Source organism: Pezoporus flaviventris, unplaced genomic scaffold (genome assembly GCF_033815535.1).
Source record: "Pezoporus flaviventris isolate CSIRO_AGI_PZ_B2104156 unplaced genomic scaffold, CSIRO_AGI_Pfla_v1 ptg000021l, whole genome shotgun sequence".
Taxonomy (NCBI): Eukaryota; Metazoa; Chordata; class Aves; order Psittaciformes; family Psittacidae; genus Pezoporus; species Pezoporus flaviventris.
Window position 1 is genome coordinate 5,064,972 of NW_026892569.1, and position 21,908 is coordinate 5,086,879.

Consider the following 21,908-nt stretch of genomic DNA (forward strand, 5'->3'; position numbering starts at 1 on the left):
TGACCTTGGCTGGCTGCCACATGCCCACCCAGCTGCCCTTCCCAACAGGACAGTGGGGAGAAAATAAGCTGGAAAAGCTGAAAAAAGAAAGGTCCAGTTTTGTGGCTTAAACCTTCTGTAAAGGAACAGAGCATTTGGGATGGATCAACAATATTGTTTCCTTGGAGTCGATGCCCTCTGTGCAAGTTTGACTCCCTCGTTTGTTTCATTTTCTTTAGGTTTGATGTGTACCTGATGAATTTTTCCAGTGTACCAGTACCTGCTTATGATTTTCAGAATAAATAGAATGAATCCTGCTGGGTTTTTCTTTGTTTTCAAGTGTGTGACACTTAAATGCATATTTTATTTCACCTTCCGCTAAAACAAAATGTTGAAGTATATGAGGGAAAAACGCAAGAAAGTCATTGCTGACAAGTCTGTATTTTTTCCCACCTATAAAGTGTCAAAGGAGAAAATACACAGGACTGAAAACATTCCTGGTTTAACTTCTTTTGTCTTACATGGGTAGCATTAACCATCCTTTGAAGCTTTGGTCTGTTAGAACGTGAAAATAGATTTATACAATTAGTACCATTATTCTGCAGCAGCATCTGCAGCAGCACAGGCTGATCTGAAACGATTTGTTAATTAGTCTGGAGCATGGCATGGGATGGTGGGGATCATCCAGGCGGCTTCCACGCTGCCTAATGAAGGGTGGGAAAGACATCAGTAAGAAGCAGAATGTAAAGCAGAGTGTGAAATGTGCAGAGGGGCACTCCTCTGCATGCTGAGCAGGCGCCTGAGCTGCCACAGATGCCGCCACACATGAGAAAAGTCACTGAGCCTCTAAATTGGGTTTTGTGCTTGGTTTGCAGTGAGGACAGAGTAATCGAGCATTACAGACAGATTAAAGGTCTGACCAGAGGACAAGCCATTGTTCAGTGAGTATGACACTTGTTAACTTGTCAAGAGGATATTTTTACTTCCCTTTATTTCTTTTTTGTTGAGTAATGCCGGTGCAGCATGTTCTGGTTATTACTGCATGCGAGCTTTACCATTTTGTTTCTTATTGAGTTATATTGCAAAGTGAAGTTATTTGAAGTTTCATTTTCACAGGCTGGCAGTGAAGGTTGTCTGTTTACATTTTCAGATACCTCAAACATAAAAGCAGTTATCTGGACCTTACTTTGTTGGAAGGGTCTTTGCTATACCCTGCTTGCTATCAATTAGTTTTCACACCAAACTCTTTAAGGGCAGGTATTACCTTAGCCCTAGTAAAAAACCAGATGCATGTTTGTTGACATGTTCAGAATTTGGCTCTCAGAAGAACAAGGTCTCCCAAGATGCATACAGAGCCTGTGCAACTTTATTTTTAATTCACTGTTAATATTACTGTACTTCCTACAGGCAAATGCAGTGTGCTGTGTTTGAGGTGATAGCCGTGGTTGTACAATGTAGGCAACTTGTTTTCCTCATGTACCTCGATGCCTGTAACTGCTTCAGTAATTCAGGGGCTTCTTTCAAGAGGAACAAGGGAAAAAGTTGCCTGAATTGCCTCAAGAAACAGTGGTACAACTGCGTAAACACTTTCATTTGGAGGCTATCCATTGCAACCAGAGCACCATAATGGAATAATTATGAGCAGGTCTTTACTATCAATATTTCCTAAAAGGCTCTTCTGTTCAATTCAGAGTCTTTACTTTGTTTTTGACCTTCTGATAGGAGATTGAATATTTTGTAGTATGATTTTCCATTTGCTTTAGCTGTGCCAAAATATCACATCTTTCCTCGAGCCAGAATGCTAAGTTTTTCTCTGAAAACATGGGCCTTCAATTATTAAGATCTTCAAAATATGATAAATGGTAAATGACATGTCCTGAATGTATGTGTGAAAAAAATATGTTAATAGATGTTGTTCCCTCCAGAGAAAATGATCTGATATGCTATAAATCTGTCTACAGGTACATGAAAGTTGTGGAAGCTTTGCCAACATATGGAGTTCATTACTATGGAGTAAAGGTTAGTAAATGCCCGTAGATAGTGTGATTGCTCAGCTTATTGCCTGTGATTACATTCCTGTAGGAACAGTTTGATGATTCAGTACCCTTCTGTCAGTATTAAACCCTGCATTTTTCAACCTCTGTAATTTTCCCCCTTCATTATTCTTTAAGAATTGTTTCCAGAGAGCAGTATTATGTGCTACAGAAAATGGAAAGGAATCTTTGTAAAACTTTTTCTAATCCTATCAGGAGCTAAATTCTTATCTTAATTAAACTGGGTAACACGTCTAGATCCAAAGCAGTTAATAGTTTCCCCAGAGACATTTCAAATCAAGATTAGGAAAAAAATACAGTGTAGAAAAGACTACTTGTAACGGCAGGTAACTAGTGGAGAAATGCTGAGAAATACTTTTGGAGGCTGATGGAAACACACTGTTTATTCCCATTTGTAGAGCAGAGCCTGGGCCTAAGTGCTTTGTGCAGAAGAGCTCAGCAGAGATGATGTCTCCTTTCTTTGAGTCATGGCCATGACTGGGGTACCCAAGAAGCTGATGTTTTGTGCTGTTCTCTGCTCCTGTGGCTGGCTGTGCCTGAATTTAGCGGATGCAGTCGTTGGCCACAGTTTTTTCTATCCCATATCCTTTCCCCCTCACAGCCACTCCTGCAACGAGTGACACCACGATGTTTCAGCAGCACTGTAGCTTTTCTTTTGTCCACTATGCACAGCCACAACCCAGTTTCTTACCTCTGCCTCAGAAGGCAGGGGGAGAAAGTTTCCACGTTCACTCCAGCAACCCACTCCACGTAAATTTGTTTGCAAAACAGTCTGTGTTCCATACCTACTTGTACTTGTCACAGAAAGAAATGGGCTGGACTCCCGTACTGTGTAATTCTGAAGTAGCTCTTGGTTCACGTAGATGTCCATTTTTCAGGATAAACAAAGAATCCCGTGGTGGCTTGGACTAAGTTGCAAAGGAATAGGCCAGTACGACTTACAAGACAAAGTTCAACCCAGAAAAGTAAGTTCTTTTCATCTGATTTATTTTTTGAGGGGTAGGTGGGATAGTGTTACATGTCAGAGTAAATGACCAAGGCTTGGAGGCTAAAGGAGAATTCCGCTGGCACTGAGGCAGTAGCAGTCCCCTCACACAGATAGTGAAAACTCCCTTTGGGAGCTTTGGCTTATGTGTTGTCTTGAGTTTGTCTCGAGAAAGTCTGGACAGGAATTTTGGCAGCTTGCAGGGATAACTATCCAAGTATGAAGCAACTGGGTTTCTGCAAATCCAAACCTAAAGGTCTTGTACTCAAGCAGTGTTTTCACTTGGCTTTCATAGGTGTTTTTTGTGTGTGAAGTGATAAAAGGCTCCACTGATATCTGTGAAATACAAGGGGAACTGCTGGAAACTGTAGGCCTGCTTAGGCAACTGTATGTTTCCATGATGCAATGAATTGTAAGGGGGATTTAGAGTAAATGCCAAATACTGGAGGTTGCTCTTCTCTTTTTCCACCCCCTTGCTCTCCTTCAGAGTGAGCTCTGCCAGCAGCCTACTTTGTTGTTTAAACAGGGCAGAGGGTCCTGTATTGCACTGCTGGCTCCCTCAAAGCCCCCATCAGCAAGCCCTAGCAGGCTCCTGCTGCCATCCTTGGAAACCTCTCGTGCAGCTCAAGCACACGATGTGTTGGGAGCTTGCCCAGTCCTGTAGCTGCATTCATCTCCCTGTGACAGAGCTGAGCCCTAAAAGTCTTTGAAGTGCTATCTAACGCACTTGGCTGCGGGGAAGAACCAGGACTGCACGTGCGGGAGCCACGCTGTTGGTCTGGGCGGTTTCTTTCTGGTCATGTCTTCATTGAAACATCTGAGGTGTGAGGAGATGAAGACCTGGGGTTTTGCTGTTGTTCTTCTCCAGGAATGATCTGGGCAGGAGTTCACATGAAGTGTGTGCTTCCTGCCAGGGAATTTTACATTCGCAAAATGATATTGTTTAGTGTGTTTGTGCCAGAAAACACAGCTTAACGAAACTTCCTTCTCATGAATAATTCCCCTTCAAGCTTCCAGCTTGGTCGTCTTTTTTTCCAGAGCAGGCTATGACTTGGTTTCTTACGGTGTATTTTTATACCTATGTGTCCAAGGTTGAACTCGTATGTCCTTACTTTGTTTAGTAAAGCACAAAGTTTCATCCCAAGCCTGTTTTACCACGCCTGTTCCACATGACAAAAGGGGAACCCTAGAAAATCAAGTCAACGTTAATGCAGCCATTGATTGTCAAGTGAAGGCATCAAGGAGCTATTCTTGCTCTTCAGCACTGCTTTTAGGCAACATCCACAAGATTTTCTGGTCAGGTCAAACACATACCGTTCTCTAGCCAAGCTGTCCAGCTATGACCATCAGGGCTGTCCAAGAAAGTGCAGCCTGCCTGGCAAGAAGCATTGCTTTGCCAAACAGTTTTTGTGCTTGTGGGATTTCAGTTTACAACATCAACCAGGCAGATTAAGAGAAGTTTTTAAGGTCAGCAGGGCCCAGATGCCAAATCACACCCTGTACAGTTAGTGACAAGGCGTTGCCTTTGAATTGGGCTGTGTTTAAGAAAAAATAAAAGCCAAAGGTCACCTCTGCAGTGGAAGTGTTACAATGGAAATTATAACAGTTGTCTACAGGGAATAGTGATTAAAAGGAAAGGTGGAAGAGAGGAGCCTGAATGCAAAGGGAAGGTATAATGCCAATAAGGTGATTGAAAAAGTGGGGCTGGATATGGCTGTAGTATCCTTACGGGTTCGTGTCTGGTGTCAACAGGAGGGGACAGAAATTACTTAAGCCCACAGGTTGTCCTGAGTCATGACAACTTTTAATGTATGGCTAAATATGCCATACATTACATACAGTTTCTTTATACAAAAGATGTGTTTCAGGGTTTGAAATACAAAATGCACTTCTGACATGATTCATGGAAATCATGGGCATCAGATCACCTTCAGAGGAAAAGCAGATGCTGGGTGTAGAGAGACACCCACATCCAGACTTGGTTTTGGAGTTAAAATGTTGGATGCTGCTCTTTATTTCACTGATGCAGCACACAGAAGTTTCCTTTAACTCGTATTGTTGTTTTGTATCAGAACACATTTCAGAGAGAGAAGAGAGTCTGTATAGCTTGCCTGAATCTCTTGAGGAGTTTAGCAAGCACAGTCCTTTTCCAAAGCAGCAGGCAAGAGAGGAGTAGGCATATAAACTATGCCTGTCTCTTGGAGAAGAGATGCCACTTCTGCTGGATTTAGCAGAATTTTCTTGCTTTGCTTTGCAGGATGAAGCCAAACTCATAACTGCCATGTGCTGGTGTTATCTTGGTGTTTATACTGTGGATCAAAAGTGCTGTTATGTTTATCCCTAGCCATCTGGGAAAGAGCATCCTTATTGTGCACTTTTTCAGTTAGTGATGTTTAAATATACAAGCAGCTGATTAACACAGTGAAAGGGAAAGGCTGAGTCCAAGTCTAAGGGAGGCTAAGCTGGTCTTTCCTAATTTTAAAGATACAGCTGATCTCTGTGTGTGCAGACCTTTCTGATACTGGCAACAGTGTGAAAGCTGCTGAGGTTCAGGTGGGAGGCTTTGAACAGGAATTGGTGCCTGTACTTCAGCTGAGTTCACACCAGGGGGGTTTATTCTGCTCCTCGTGTATTTTCTGTAGTGCTAATGGCTACATTTGCTTAATGTGTTCATCACAGGCATTTGGTAAGAGCCAAGTCCATATTCAGAATAGGATTTAAAAAATAATAATAATAAAAAATATATGAAAAATTAACTGCACTCATTAATGCAGTGTCAGCTAAATCCCAACAAATAAAACCATCCTCCACAAAAAGTGAAATCTTTCCGCTTTATCCAAGTAGGTCTTTAGGCAAAGAGACCTAAATACGAGCCTTGGAGCGCAGTGGTTATCCCAAGATTTTGTTATTGGATCAACAGTGTTGTGTGAAGTCCAAGGCTGAGAACTCTTCACAGGAAACAACTTGTAGGACAGACCTGGATGAAGCAATCTCCAGATCGGTATCGCCCAGCCTTGCCAATGCTTGCACGTGTACTGTCAGTCATGCATGAGGGGAATGTGTGTTGTCGGAGAGGACAGTGTGTTAACTCGGGGCTGGACCAGGAGAACCTGCCATGGCTGTCTGTCCATGCAAAGCTGGCTGGGGAGGTCTGAGTCTGGCTATTAATATTTTGCTGGTTGACCCAAGATGGTTTGGAGGAGTAAGTCACTCCTGAAAGCTTGTATTGCTTTGGAAGTGGTTTGTAGCAAAGCAAGCCCGTTGGTGTACTCCTCACGTGAGACTTTGAGCTGATAGGCACCAAGGGAAGCATTGTGCTCCACCTCTGGAATAGACTGAAAATGAAGAATTATTTTTTTTGTGTCATTTATGAAAATTGTCTTTTTCTATGTAGATAAAAGCAGTGACTGTGGACTGGGTGGAGGTTACACTGAGCATAGCTGATTATAACCCTCATAGGGCATAAGAAAGACTGGGTTTGGCAAGCCATGTTCAGATTTCAGCTGGGATTAACCCTGCAGTCCTGCTGCTTTGCAAACATTCTCCCTTCAGGTGCAGTTAACACCATGAGATGTCTTCTGCTTGGAGAAATGCCTCCTGCTTGCTGTGGGGTGGTATGCCAAGATCCTGTCCCCAGTCTCCTCTGAATCAATTAGGAAAAGCATAAAACAGGTCCCAGGACTTCATTTGTAATTTCAAAACAGAGTGGATCTCCCTTGTATCTCTGTCCCTATCCTTCTCGTGGTTGAGATAAACAATGCGTCATTTTGTTTATGGAGCGTGTATTAGGGAATGAATTGAGTTTATTCTGCATCCAGCCAACATGTGGTGATCCTCTGAGGGATGGGAATTTGAGAAGGCAGCTTGCTCGCTTTTGGACTTGTTCTCCCACTTCATTGTGTTTCTGTGGGCAACTCCCTGGTAATAAATGAGCTATAATATCTGAAGAGAAGGACTTATCTTGCAATGGTATTGTTTCAGATTTACAAAGAGTTCAATTCTGCTGCTGGTTGTCTTGAATACATTATGTTCTCAGAAGTGCTTTTGTTAGAGTACACTAGTTTTGAAATGGGTAACATTTCTCATAGAATGTTTTGGGTTGGAACAGACCTTAAAGGTCATCTATTTCCATCCCCCTGCCATGGGCAGGGACACCTTCCACTAGAGCAGGTAGCTCCAAGCCCCTGTGTCCAACCTGGCCCTGAGCACTGCCAGGGATGGGGCAGCCACAGCTTCTCTGGGCACCCTGTGCCAGTGTCCTACTACCCTCATGGGGAAGAGCTGCTTCCTAATATCTTATCTAAATCTACCTCTTTCAGTTTAAAGTCATTCCTCCTTGCCTATTCCTACCTGCCTTTGTAAAAGCTTTCTTGCTGGCTACTTTAGGTACTGCAAAGCTGCTCTAAGGTCTCCCCAGAGCCTTCTCTGAACAAGCTGAACAAACCCAGGTCTCTCAGTCTGTCTTCATAGGAGAGGAACACCTCCAGGTGCTTCCTGGACAAAAGAGGGCTCTGAGGAGAGCAACCATCCAGGTTGTTCCTTATCCACCAAGTGGCTCATCTATTAAATTGATGTCTCTCCAGTACAGAGACAAGGATATCATGCAGGACAGCGTCTTATGCTTTGCATTAGTCCAGGCAGATGGCATCAGATGCTTTTCCCTTACCCACCAACACTGTAACCCCATTGTAAAAGGCCACTATATTTGTCAGGCACAGTTTGCCCTTAGTGAAGCCCTGTTGGCTGTCATCAGTCACGTTGTTTTCAGTGTACCTTAGTATAGTTTCAGGGAGAATCTTCTCCATGCTCTTGCCAGGCAGCAATGTGGGACTGACCGGTCTGTAGTTTGCTGAGTCTCATTTATTTTCCCTTTTTAAAAATGAGGGTTGTGTTTCCCCTTTTCCTGTCAGTGGGAACTTCACTGGCCTGCCGTGACTTCTCAAATATGATGGATATGTGGCTTATCCACTTCTTCCACTAGTTCCTTGGAACTGTGGGTGCATCTCATCCCATACATCTTCAGGTTCCATACCCCAGGTAAACAGGTCTCCCATTTCCTTGTGGAGATAGCCTACATTTTCTCTAGTCTTTCTTTTATCAGCAAGGTACATACAGCAGCTTTTCCTGTTGCCCTTGATGTCCTCGGCCAGATTTAATTCCATCAGGGCTTTAGCTTTCCTAACCTGATCCCTGGCTGCTCAGACAATTTCTGTGTATTCTTCCCAGGCAATGCATCCATGTTTCCACCCTTGGTAGGCTTCCTTTTTGTGTTTGAGTTTGTCCAGGCCCTCCTTGTTCATCCACACAAACCTCCTAGTATTTTTGCTTGACTTCCTCTTTGTTGGGATACAACACTCCTAAGCTTGCAGGAGGTATTATGACATTTTCCTTTGAATTCTACGTATACTAAGAGCTGATGCTGAAAGTTTTCCCTTGGAGAATCTTTGCTTAATGTAAATTTGCTGTCCTGCTTTGCTGAATGGTTCAGAACACAACAGTATTTGTATAGGCTTCTCAGCAGGTGGATCTCATTAGGCAGAGATTTCTTTTACAGTGTTTATTTCTCACCAAGTGGAAGGCATTGATTTAGATGTAAGATACTAAGCTTGCATAATTACTTAAAATAAACACGGAGCTGTTACAAGACTGCTCTAAAATTCAGTTCCTTCCAGATATGTGGAAAGTTGAGTGTCACCTGCCCCAAAACATGCATGTTTTGAGGCAGTTTGGTGCTGAAAGGTCTCTCATTAATGCCAATGCTAGTGAGAATCAGGCATAATCAATTAGGAAAAAATGTGATTGAAGAGTTTTCTTTAGAGGACTGTCTTAATATGCAAGAGATGAAGGATGCCTCTGGGTAAGCTCTGCCAATTAATGCTGGCACAGGTGGGAGCTGTCTGCCTCCTTCTCTTAGAAGTTGCTGCAGGTGGGGCAGTTTGGCTCTTCTGCCATCTCCAGTGCTTCCCTCCATGGGCAGGCATAGCAGTTAAAAAGCCCAAGAAAAATAATAAAAATTAATACTAATAATGCTAATAATAGAATAGTATTTCAGTTGAAGGTAGTATGCCAGACTGCAGACGGAGGGGCTGAAACACAGCCCTTCTGCCAGTGTTGCCGCCAGGGTGGTAATTTCCTTCATCGGGGTGGGGTGCATTCCTGTGGGCAGGAATCTTTTATGTTTCCTTGGTCTGAATTGCCAGATTTGTCTGGAGATTGCTGTTCCCAGCCTGCTCCTGGAGTGCTGGTTGGCAAACCTCCTTACAGGCACCGCACGTACCACGAGGTGCTTTGAATTTGCTTCCCGAGGGAAAGGCTGTGAATGCTGCAGCATGGTTTGTGCTTCCACACCAGTCTTACCCAGTGGGTGGAAATGCAGAGATCTGGGTAATTTAGCTCGTGGGTCAGAGTTTGCCATCAACCTTGGAAACATCCTAGGTACAACCCTGGCACGTGTGGTGCCCGAGGCTGGTACTACAGCAGTGCTTGGACACACAGCCCCTGCAGCCAGCTTTTAAGGGGATTTTTACCCATTTGAAAAGAAAATACATGTTTTTCAAACAAGATGCACCATGCTGATAGGAATATTAAGCAGAGGGCCCCTGAGCAGCCCTCTTACATGCCTCTCAAGGGAGGGGCTCTGCCAGCTCCTGCCTTCAGTACTGATGGGGCCGTTTTCCTGCTGTCAGGCCCAGACAAACTTGCCTTTTATTCAAAACTGGATGCGAGATCAGCCAGGTAAAAACCCAGCTGCTTCTTTTATTAAGGTGTCTCACTGCTTAAGCTGTCTGTGTCTGGTTTGCGTCTTGTTAGACTGCAATTACGGCTCTTTTTGTATGGGAAAGAGGGTTAGGAGGGCGATACCTTTTTTCTCAGCGTTCTGTAGTATCTTGGGGAGGATCACAGTTGAAATAGAAGAAGCTTAAAACTCCATGAGGTGCGATCAGAGTTTTGTACCTCCTCTGCCTTGTCCAGAATGACACAGAAATCAAACCTTGGCGAGGCCAAACTCTGCCTGTAGAGTCAGTCGGACATGCAGCCCTAGCTATTCTCACTAGGAGTCTTCAGGAGCCTTTAAAGATCCGGCAATCTAAATGGATGGGAAGGCTATTAAGAAAACATTCATTAGCTCGGGTGGACCTAATCATCTGGTTAAAGAGTATGTACATTGCCAAACTTCCACAAAAACACTGCAATTATTCCTAATTGTTCTTCCAGCCTCAAAAACCAGCTTCAGACTTTATTTTTTTTACAACTCTATTGTCTTTTTAATATGCATGTAGTTTAGATAAGATTGAAATTAGGAATGATTTAGAAATATGTCTTAAGGAGTATTTGAAGGGAGGAGGAAAACTAGTGCAGTGACAGTATGAGGATTGCCTTTTGACCGCAATTTAGGAGAATTTTATTGGAGGGAGTTTATAGAATTTCATTTGGCTTATTCTGCTTTATTCTTTATTACTCTCTTTCTTTTGGCCGTGTTTGTATTGAGGCCTTCTTTTTCTTTTGTCTCCATGAATCCACAGACACGTTAGGTCGAAACTCATTAATACCTTAATTCATGATTATTTTGAAGTGCAGTTACATAAATATTACTAGTCCATTGGCCTTTTGTTTTAAGGACCCGACTGCAGGAGGGTTTGTTAGAGGAGATGATTGCTAAGGAATTGTTCTGAAGTGGGATAGCTTAAGGATGGGGCACTTTTAAGTCCGTAAGAACAGAATGTGCCCTCTGTATAGAATTTCAACCACCACTTCCCCATCCCTCCTGCCTCAGAGCAGCGGGGGGGGGGCGTGTGGAGCTGGAGTTTTCGCTGTCCTACATGTCTTTGTGTTGAACGTACCTGGTTGCAAATGCTTGGGGCGCCTGTCAGCTCCTTCTTGGCCTGGGATGGATCTCACAGGGTGGGGAGGAAATGGGGCAAAGCTCTACCCACATCCTGAGGCAATTCCATGCAGGTTTTTCTTACAAATGCAAAGGGATTAGTTTTTCCTTCTCAGCACCAGGGATGATCAGGGATGCGTCTCACCGGGGGCTGGTGTTTGGTTTGCACAGGCAGCTCCTCATGGCAGGAGTGCTGGTGTATCCCTCAGCCTGGACAGAAGGCTGCTTAAGGTGGGGGGAAGCAGTGTTTTATTCCATGCCAGATGTGACCCTCTTCACCCCACTGCCCTTAAGACAGGTGACCCCTTCTCCCGAGGCCCTCGGGAATGCCAAGCGCGTCCGGAGGGGAAAAACCCAGAGGAAGTGATACAGGGGATGGGGGGGAGTCATCACCCACAACCCGATAAGAGGCAGCGAGGCAGTTCCTTTTCCAGAGGTCATGTTTGAAGCACGCCCATCGCTTTTACGAGCGTGGGAGCGGGAACACGCACGATGCTTCTGGTCGAACCTGTTGCCTCTCGGCATGAGTCAACGCAGGCAGGGTGAGGACTCGGGGGCTAACCACCCTCTGCAGCCCCCTCGCCATGCCGGCTCCCACCTCAGCACCCCGCAAGTCCTCAAGGTGTGCTGAAGGGGCGCAGCTCCTCGGTACAGCCCCCGTGTTCTCCCCTCCGTTGGGTTTTCCCTTTATCCCGGGGAAAGGGCGGGTCGGGAGGCGCCGCTGCCGGGAGAGGCGGTGATGTCAGGCGTGTGTCAGCAGTGGGAGGTGAAGCCGGAGCGGCACCGGCACGGCCGTGGCCCCCGGCCGGGAGGGATGGCTTCGGCAGCCGCCTCCTGCACTGCTCTGCTCTGCTCATGTCGGCCTTGATGCTTCCCGAAGGAGCTGGTGATGTGGGGAGGTGAGTGCGGGGAGGATGAGCTGATGGGGTCGTGTCGGGGGTCCCTGTGTGCTGGAGCACCCATGGGTGCTATTATTGCTCAGTGTCCTGATGGACAGTGAGCTGCTTGCTTTGTGATTTATTTTAAAAAAAAATTGAAGTTTTTATTTTTTATTTAAAGTATTTATTGAAAAGTTTAATGCCAAACTGCAAAGAGTTCTGCTTCTGAAAGCAGTGTGACTGGGCAGGGTGCCTTCGATACAAAAGTAAACGTACTTAAGCAGCAGAGTCCATGATCTTCTAGAAGATGACTTATTAGTTGAAGTAAATGTCATTTCCCATTGCTGCATTTCTCATTTAGCAGGATCTAAAGATAAATGGTAGTACTAAAAAGGAAAGCTTTAACTAAACACAGGGAAAAGGTCACTGGAAGAGCCAGGCTTCCCCGCAAACACACACACTGGGTTATGTTTAATTTACAACCTGTATTAATTATTTCATATGCAGCACACTTTCATAGGTAATGTTTTACACAACTCGAAGCTCTTCCATAATCAGAGCAGGACGTGTTTGATTTTGGTGGAGGGAATGTCGTGTGTCCTGGGATTTGTGGTGTGGTGGCTGCACCCCTGAAGGCTGTTGCTGTGATGGCCCGGGTGCCTTGATGCATCAGTGATGTTGCAAGCCGAGCTCTCCCACTTCACGCTGGCCCTGCCTGCCCAGCCTGGGTGGAAGTACCTCAGGTACCAACGTGTGGGCTGCAGCTCTGGAGAGCAGCCAGCTGTGAACTGCAGCGTGTGCTGCTGCACTTGTGCACCCCGTCATCTTCAGGTGACATCCCTGGGGACACCCGGACAGGTCTCGGTGTGCACCCATGTACCCTGTTACTGCTGGAAAGGGGATAGAAGATGCTGCTGCTGCTGCAGCAACCTGCGCCAAGGGGCTGGGAGCAGCTCCGCCAAAGCCATGCTGGGAATGTGCAGCCCCTGATGGATCATCCCCAGAGGGTGGCTAATGCTGGTGCACAGAGGGAGCAGATTCCTATGCAATCCTGATCCCACAGGTGCAGCTGCCAAGCCCTGGTTGACTTTGAGCTCTTCTCCCAGCTGGCACTTTGCAGGAAATCTGTGGTTTCCTGCCAGAAGTACGTGTTGGGGGTGGCTGCCTCCCATAGCTGCTCTGTCTCTGCACGTGTTGTACCCCTACTCCAAAGTGTCACGCTAAATTTCTCACCCAGTGTCTTCACAAGAGAAAGGTTTTGGTTATCCCTGAGTTGTTGCTGTTCCCTGGGGATGTTGTGACCGAGGGAAGAGATAGGTGTGTATGCAATTACTTTGTACAGAGATTTTTGCATTCGGTTGGAGAGAAAAGGACTTTAGGTGCCCTCCCAAGATCTCTGTGAGCTCGTAGCAGTGAAGTTAAGTGTGCTATTGATGGAAGCAGATGTCATGGGCAAAATACTCAGTCTGCAGTGCATTGTCTGTAAAAGTGTGAAATTACTGAAGGGACATCCTATATATTTATGTGTATGTGCTTATTTTAATGGATGTTTGGCATGTTGTTGTTGCCGAGTCCATGCCATAGATGAAGATGTGTGGGAATTGTAATGGCTGAAATTGCATATTCCTGTGGGGAGAAGATTGGTGATTCTTGTAGTGACAGAATTCTGCATCTCTCTCCCAATTCTCCTAGCTTTTTCAATGGAAACAGCTGGAACACATCTATTTCCGTAACAAGAAATTTGGTGTGGAAGTACACGATCCCCACAGGTAAGGCTGGAGGAAGCAGAGGGAGCAGTGGGATGAGTCTTTACCCAAACTGGGGATTTGTCATCTCATGTTAGCGGATGGGCTGGGAGGTGCCTCTGAAATCCAACACAGACCTGAGTTTACTCTGGACTTTGGGACACTGAGCCTGATCCTGCGCCTGGCAGGGCAGACTGGGGTCAGATCTGGGCTGTGGTGATGGACAGGTAGTGCTTAGTGCTTGCATGGAAGGTCACAGTCATAGTGTGCAACCTGGAGTGACTGTTGATGTGTTACAGCTCTGGGTGTTCACTCAGCTTGCCTGTGATGTCCACTGAGGGATTTGTAGGAGCAGAGGGAGGGCTATTTGTCATTGCTCACTTAACTGCAACACCCTTCCCTGAGAGGCTGCTGTAATGTGCCTGTGCAGCAGGAGACCTGGGGACACAGTGCACAGGACCCAGACATGACTTTCGTGCTCCCCTTCTCCTCTCCACTTCGGCAGCACTGCTTCCTCTGAGTGTGAGCTTTCAGAGCCCCACAGGAGCACTGCTGGTTAGAGTGGGAGCTCACCCACAGGGTGCTTTCCTGTGTCTTCCCCACAAGGTCCTTCCCAAGAAGAAAGAGCCTTTGCAGCAGCACTGGGTGGTGGTTGAGAAGGAAATCTGAGTTTTCAAACCTCTAAAATAAAGGCTGAGCCTTGCCTGGTTATAACAGAGACACTTGGGACTTTAAGACCTATCTTGAAATTGCATTTCCTTTCACCCTCTCAGAATTTCACTGTCAAGAAAGACCTTAAGTCAGAGCGAACTGGTGGTGCAGACCTGGTATGCGAACACGTCCCTGATCAAATCCATCTGGGTGATGGCAATCAGTCAACACCAGTTTTACTTGGACAGAAAGCAAAGCAAAGTAAGTTGTAAGGTATTTTGCTGTGGCATAAGTTTCAACACCTTTTCTGTATATCCTCTGGTGTGTGTTTTTCCATGGATGAACTACTTTCCAGAGAAAAACTACACTTTTTTTGTCGGCTTTTTGAGCAGTCTATTAGAGACACTATTGTTGTTTGATCCATTTTAGCCTGCCTGCAATTAAGGGCTATGGAAGTGTAATCACAGAAGAGGGAATTCCCACATCTCAGTGTTTAATCTGCTTTTTCTTTTGTCTCCGTCTGGAGTTCATTTTGAACACAGTGCAAACAGCAAAGAGATTTTGAGCTGGGAGATGGTTCAGGCTGTGGGGTCAGAGGGGGACAGGAATGCCAGTGCAGCCCTGTGCCCTACCACCTCCCTGCATTGCTTTAGCCCTTCATTTTGTGGCAGATGAGGTGTGAAACGTCATCTTCATGTTCTGAGGGTCATTAGAGGTAACTTGATGAGGCTGGATTTTTTTTGTTCCCGAACTCCTGCAGGCAAAAATTCCTTCAGCCAGAAGTTTGGATGACATTGCCATGGATCTGACAGACATGGGAACACCAAAAGTTTCAAAGCTAGCGACTTTGGAGGCAAAGAACCAGCTTATTATGGCCAGCAATGGCAGTTTGATCTCATCAGGTAAATACTTCACGGGTAGTGAAGTACAGTGGGGACTGGGTATGTTAAAAGGGAAAATGAGGCTAGCTGACCATAAATACAGTGACATATGCGAAGGCATGTATTAGTTATCTATCTGGAAGAGTGGCATCAGTGTTATAATCTGCCATTTCTCCCCTGTAACTAAATAAAAGGAAATAAAGCTATGCTGGCTGGATAACACCCATATACTCTTGGTCCATGAATAATTTGATACCATTTACGAGTCAGTCAGTCCTTGAATGACTGATCAAAGTCTGAGGAGAAATTTGCCCTGAGCTTCCTCACAAATGAGCAGAGAAGACAAATGTTTCCAAATAAAGCCCAGCTCTGGAATGGACTTTAGATCTGTCCCCTGACTGTGGAGGAGAGGAAAAGAGGGGAGGTAGAAACCTGGCTGCTGCGTGTAGATGCCTCCATGTGAAGCCCAAGCATCTATCTTGATAGCAAAGTCAAAGCCAAAATACCAAGTATATTGCAGATACCACTAATGCAATGATTTGTATTTTGGGTGGTGGGTTTGGGGTGTATACTTGGGACTTCCCATGCAAGTTTATATATTGGGGGTTTGGAAAAGTGCAGATGTCCTAAAAGCCTGCTTGCTGGATCACACAGGAGCTGGACATTGTGTTTTGAATAATGTGTTGTTTTGCTGGGCTGCTTTGGGGAGATCTCGGCTTACTTGATCAGAAAAAAAATGGCTTTTACCTGCCAATCCTGTGATACAGAGCATGTATTTTTCAGGCTCTCAGGATTCAGAGGTCAGTGAGGAACAAAAGAAGGAGAAAATCACAGAACTAAAGAAGAAAGAGAAACTCCTTCAGGAAGAACTGCTTCAGAAGGTTGAGGAGCTCAAGAAAATCTGCCTGCGAGAGGCGGTGAGAACTGTACCTTATGCTGGGTCCAGGGTGGGTGAGAGCCCTTCTCTCCCTCAGATCTTCATGTGGAGTCTTTCCTATTCCTAGGAACTGACAGGCAAGATGCCCAAGGAGTATCCTCTGAGCGCTGGAGAGGAAACTCCCCAGGTCAGGAGACGTGTTGGCACAGCATTCAAGCTGGATGACAACCTGCTCCCGAGTGAAGAGGTGAGCACTGCAGTTTGTTTTCTCAGCAGAGGTGGGGTGGCCAGACCGGTGGCTAAAGCCACTTGTAAATAATCCAGCTCTTCCCTGATTGTTAAAGAGGAGGCAGCTGCTTTCATAGGCTAGGAAATGTAGATGGGTGCTACCCTTATTTCAGCTATACTGCCTTTGAATTGACCAGGAAATCGGCTGTTTTAAAAGGCCTTAAAATCCCCTGACCAGAACCCTTGATTTGGCTACACTGCTTGAATTCTAATAGCCATTTTGCTGGTAATTAGACAAGAGCAGGTGTGTAACACCATTTGGCAACCTATAGCTATGAGCTGCTCTTGAGCATTGATTGGTGTTGTGTTGAGATTGCGCTCGAACCCAGAATGTGGCAGGGGTGTGCACTTTCCCCTTGCAAAATCATCTCTTCTGAGCATAGTTGTGTGACAGGTGACAGGAGGAGGAGATTTATCTCTGGCTTAATGCAAGTTCCACCTAAATAAAAGCTCGCTATATTGCTCAAGAAGCTCATACGAACTTTGCTGGCAGAGACTGACTCAAGAGATACGGTAATTCAGATATCTGCAGTTTCTAGACACATACCATTACCCCTTATTCCTTGTGAGATTTGTTAACAAGCTGTATCATCCAAGTAGTATGTAGCTGTTGTGCACTTTGCATCTGTATTTCACCAAAAACTCACTGCCCTGGCTCACAGCAAACGGATTTTATGTAAACTGCTTAAATGCTATTGAAGCAAAATCTTCCTGACCAGATTTAATGACGTATTGCTTAGAACTTTTACAGTGCCTTTCATTTGAGCTTCTCAAAGTTGTTTACAAACAACTAAGCCTCCAACTCCCTGTTACATAGGTATGGTGATACCAATTCCCTTTTTTCCAGCAGAGCGGGATTTTGACCAGACATTTTTAGGCTTGGACTCAAAGCAGGAGGTTTTGCTGTTGAAACCTGAATTTAGGTGTTTATGTCACCCAGGCTTGAGAAACATTGGACTTTTCTCAAGAGATCTCATAATCTTACACTAAAGGTCTAAATATTTGGCATGCTGAGATTGTCTTGCGTATAAACTGGTATTGTTGTGCTTTGTGCTCAAGAGTTCACTTCATTACCACAGAAGCAGATCTTCTGTTCAGTAAACTTTGTTGATAGTTTCTGCCCAGAGTACAAGCAAGTAACTCATCTCATGAATTTGCAGGACCCTGCTTTACAGGACTTGGAGAGCAATTTCATCATACAGCAAAAGCTCGTGGAAGCTGCAAAGAAACTTGCCAGTGAGCCAGACCTCTGCAAGAATGTGAAGAAGAAAAGAAAGCAGGAGTACGCTGATGCTGTAAAAAAGCTGCAAGAGATAGAAAATTCCATAAATGAATACAGAATCAAGTGTGGCAAAAAACCAACCCAGAAATCAACTCTTACTCTACCAGGTAAACAAGAGAATTCCCCATGTTCTAATGAAAACAGGATTAAAAAAACAGTAGTTGGCTCATTTACAAGTTCTTTTTACATCTTCTCTATATGGCTTTTATCTTCTGCAAAGCAGTTAAATAAGAAAAAAAGAGAAGCAATTACTGCATCTGATATGCTAAGTGCATTGCTTATAGGCTAAGGGCAGGATAAGCTGCAGTTCTAGGAACAAGTGCAGACACGTTCCAGTACTGGTATGGGCTGAAGGTGCTGTACATAGAAGGTTCTGGCAACAGCATCTCAGCTGAAACTGATGTGGTGTCTGAACTCAGTGTGTTGAGTGCAGTTGTATGTCTAAGCTGCCACATGCAAGATCTCTGTCCTTTCTCTTCTGCAGTGCTTCACTTCTAGCAAAAATAGACCAGGTGCGTTTTTTCTATAGGGTTGTGGAAATAAAGATCAAAAGACTTTGTTTCTCTATTAAAAATCACTGATTTCCAGGAAGAGATAAATTAAGTTCAAGAGTTTATGAATGCAAGTAGTGGCAAACAGATTTTTGACTAAATGTATTTGCCAATGATGAGCACAGTGAAAGCAGATACCTTTGGCCCCTTCATTCTGAAAGTGTGATTTCCCTAAGGGAGGTGAGATTCTTGCTACTTCACAGGATAAAAGCATGGAAAACTTGCTAGCATCTCAAACTGAAGGAGTTTGGGAGTGGTAAAAGCTCATAGGTATTGCAGGCTCATCTAGTTTCTGTAGGGATTAACAGGTTTAAGACACGTTTTACTCTCTCTGTGGAGAATGTATATGGGTAATTGTTAATGTTTAATTGATTTCTCCTCCCCCCCCTCCTGCATTTGTCCCAGAGGAAGTGCTGTTTTGTGAGGTTAGTGGGGTTTTTTTTGAGAATTACTAAGTAGGAAAGAAAATGCCAGATTTTTCTGCTATTTATATTGAATACCCTCTTACTGGCCCTTGAGATGAGACCTCTTGCCAACTTGTATTTTCCCTGGAGGAGACTCTTCTCCTGTACACTGCCAGGTTTATGTTGGAGAAACCTTTGCTGTGTCCTATTCCCACTGAGAGCTTGGTTTGGATTCTTACCCAGCAAAAACCACGGCAGCACTGGGCTGGCTATCTGTCATCACAAAGTGCTTATTCTGAAAGGTTAATGATTGCTATTTAATGTGGCCCAGCTAGTTCTTGATTGACAGAGATGAGGGAAAACATCTGGTTTTTAGAGTCTCTTGCTCACCAATCTGGATACTAACTGTGGGAGATCCTGTATTACCTGGGACATGTGATGTGTAGTAAAAACCAGGAAGCTATTGAAGGCAGCATCCATTCAGTCACTTGTTTGTTGCAGACAGTTTTTTGTCCTGTTGTGCAAACAAGAAACTTGGGAGTTGGTCTTTATACATTTAGCCCATCATTTTGCAACATTTGGAACATGACAACCTTCTTTGCTGTCCGAGAAGGGAGACACAGACAGAAAGGAATAGACTCCCTGTCTTGGAAGGTCTCCCTGCACCTAGGGACTGCAAGACAGCAAATACTTATGCTAGCTAAGTTAGCAGCATTCCGTTCCAGTTCCTCACTCTTGCACTGAAGTATGTATTTGTTTACCTGAAGCAGAACTCTGCTTTAATAATTGATTATAGGTGGAAAGTTTTCACCATTGCTGGCCGTACTCAGTTTCAGAAAGCTGAGCAGTGATGAGTCACTTGCATCTGTAAATCTGGGGAGTGACTCCTTGGAAATAACAACTTAGTAACATTGATTTATTGAATCAAACCATAGCCATTCTCATCCCAGCCCCCAAGCGATGGGAAGTGAAGGACATCCTGGACTGTCTCCTGCTTCCCATGTTCCACTCTCTTTTACCTCCTCTGTAATGCAGGGGTGTAAAATTGCCCTTTTGTGGGCAGATTTGGGATTTGAATTCAGACCTGCCCCATATGTCAGCACTGCAGACCCCACATGAATCCACCAGTGTAGATTTAGGCTGTTGGACTTTTTTAACCTCCTTGCAGTGGGCCCGCTTCCATTCATCACCACATGGTCAAATTCATGTGAATAAACTCCCCTGAAGGTTTTTTCCCAGTGTCAGATTGCAGGCAGAGCTGCAGCCCATCCTCGGTGGTCTGACAAGCCCCCTCAGGGCAGGGGCCAGCCCTGATGTTTTGCTGCTGTTGAAAAGCTGCTTTATTTACTAAATTCTTGTAACCAGACCTTTCCTCTCAGCAAAGCGTGACGGCAGGAGAGTAAAATACATTGCATGTGCTCTGATGGAGGAAGCAAGTGTCATACACAAACTGGCTGCTACTGTCTTCTTGCTTTCTATCCCTCATGCATGGAGGTCCATGTAGACTTTTTACCCCCCAGTGCTGTCTTGTCAGAAACAGCCTAGGAACAGGTTTTTTTCTTCTGGGTTTATTATCTCTAGTGCTGCTTTTTATCACCAGCCTAATTTGTCTGCTGCTCTGTTCTAAACCTGAGCAAGGACAGGCTGTTTCTGAGCAAGTGGTAGTGTGTTGTATGAAGGTGAGAGTCCAGGCTGGTGCAGTAAAGCTTTATGAATAAATGAGTCTAAAAGAAACAGGAGAAATGTGTAATGTCCGTAAAACAGTTACTGCACTCTGTGTTGCTGCAATTTGCAATAACTTGATAGAAATCAGTGGATTATTCTGGTTTGGTATTTAATTCAATTGAAACAGACTTTGTATGCTGATGAAACATTCAGAAGTGAATGCCAGATTTCAGAAGGCATTTCATACCTACCTGGTGGGATTTCAGGTGTACCTAGAGGAGGTTAGGTGCTAGCAGCCAAGATATCTACATGTCTGTGTAGGCTCCTGACTGCTAATGAAGCACAGAAACACCCTGTGAGATCTGTTGGAAGTTGGGTGGAAAGCACCTTTGCAATCTTGGCCCGATTTCTGCTGCAGCTGAAAAAGAAAGCTCTCCTTTGATAATTACATAGGCAGCTTGCTGAGCTGCAGTGAACACAACTGAGTCGTGATATACTCCAAAGCAGGGACCGTCTTCAGGCTGGTAAGAGCTAAAGCATAGAGATTGCAGCATTATAAATAGCATCTGGCTCTGAAGCTGTAGTAAATGAACTGTATGGGGTACTTGGAAATTGATGTCCGGTCTCCTATGCTTAAAGTGCTTGTTTTCATTCATAGATGATATAATTCCATCTGAGAGCAGCTCCCTGTCCGATACCACCACCTGTGATGATGGTATGATGCTTATCCTTTTCTGCCTATGTTCAGAGACATTCCTTTGACTTCATGTCCTTTAGTATGCTGTTTTGGTGGCTTTCAATGACAAAATACTTCATAGCAAAGGAAGAGAGAGCTTAACCAGGAAAGTCTTTCCTCATAATGGGTTAGTTATTGAAAGTTTCTGCTCTGTGAGCTGATATGAGTCATCTCTAGAGAAGGCAGTTGCTTTTTAATGTGACCAACTTGCAAGCTGAGGCCACTGCGTGCGTCAAACACTTCATCCCTAGGACCTGGCCAGAGGTGGATGAGCAGCGGGGAGGATTTGCTCAGCCCTTCTGTTCTCACAGCTACTATAAAACTTAACAAAAAGCAGAGCAGTCACTGATATTAACAATCTGTTTACGTTCGTTACCTGGTGAGCTTGCATCTTGCATGGGTATAGTGTTTGCTCAGCTTACTCATTTCACACACACACCCAGAGACACACACATTCACGCCCTGTTCCACAAGGTGGAAAGGACTTGGCTTGCCTCTCCCTTAAACTGGATAATGATCATTTGGGGACAAGCATTATCTAAATTATTACTCACTTTTCAGTTAGGGCCTGATTCTGATCTCAGTTTGTCCCAGTTTTAGACTTGTACAACCCCTCTGGTGATTTAAAAATGGAGTTACAGCTGATTCCTGCTTGTACGAGTAGAAGTAGAGCCGGGGCTCTGGTCCTACCCTTGCAGTGTTCTCTGTGATGCTCGTCCTGCATTTATATGTATTAGTTGGAGTTTCCTGTTGGCTCTGATGGGACTTGGATTATGCCATAAGCAAAGTGAGAACAAGGATCAGACTAGCATCTTCCCAATTGCCTTCAGCCAAATGTGTCTGTCAGTTCTTTGCTTATTCAGTTGCTTTTGAACTTAGTCCCTTTCAGGTTGTATTTCAAAACTAATTCTTCAAATGTCATTTTCACCTAAAGAGCTGGAAGGTGAGGGAGAGGAACTGGCCTTTGCAGAGGCTGAGTTTGCCTGCTCAGCTCTGGGAAGGATTTCAAGATTCCAAACAGGTGTTTTCCCAAGGAAGTTCCATATGTGA

At 44.7% G+C, this 21,908-nt stretch overlaps 1 protein-coding gene across 5 annotated transcripts in view; it reads left to right on the forward strand.

The window, feature by feature from the left end:
- Positions 1 to 21,908, forward strand: part of FRMD4B (FERM domain containing 4B) — a 137,794-nt gene that overhangs the window by 110,121 nt on the left and 5,765 nt on the right. For all 5 annotated transcript variants that reach the window (XM_061455758.1, XM_061455759.1, XM_061455761.1 and 2 more), the window contains 10 exons: positions 855 to 920; positions 1,941 to 1,998; positions 2,912 to 2,998; positions 13,471 to 13,547; positions 14,297 to 14,435; positions 14,935 to 15,076; positions 15,839 to 15,972; positions 16,060 to 16,179; positions 17,381 to 17,609; positions 20,781 to 20,837. In XM_061455758.1, coding sequence (XP_061311742.1) covers positions 855 to 920; positions 1,941 to 1,998; positions 2,912 to 2,998; positions 13,471 to 13,547; positions 14,297 to 14,435; positions 14,935 to 15,076; positions 15,839 to 15,972; positions 16,060 to 16,179; positions 17,381 to 17,609; positions 20,781 to 20,837 — 1,109 coding nt within the window. The remainder of the gene's footprint in view (positions 1 to 854; positions 921 to 1,940; positions 1,999 to 2,911; positions 2,999 to 13,470; positions 13,548 to 14,296; positions 14,436 to 14,934; positions 15,077 to 15,838; positions 15,973 to 16,059; positions 16,180 to 17,380; positions 17,610 to 20,780; positions 20,838 to 21,908) is intronic.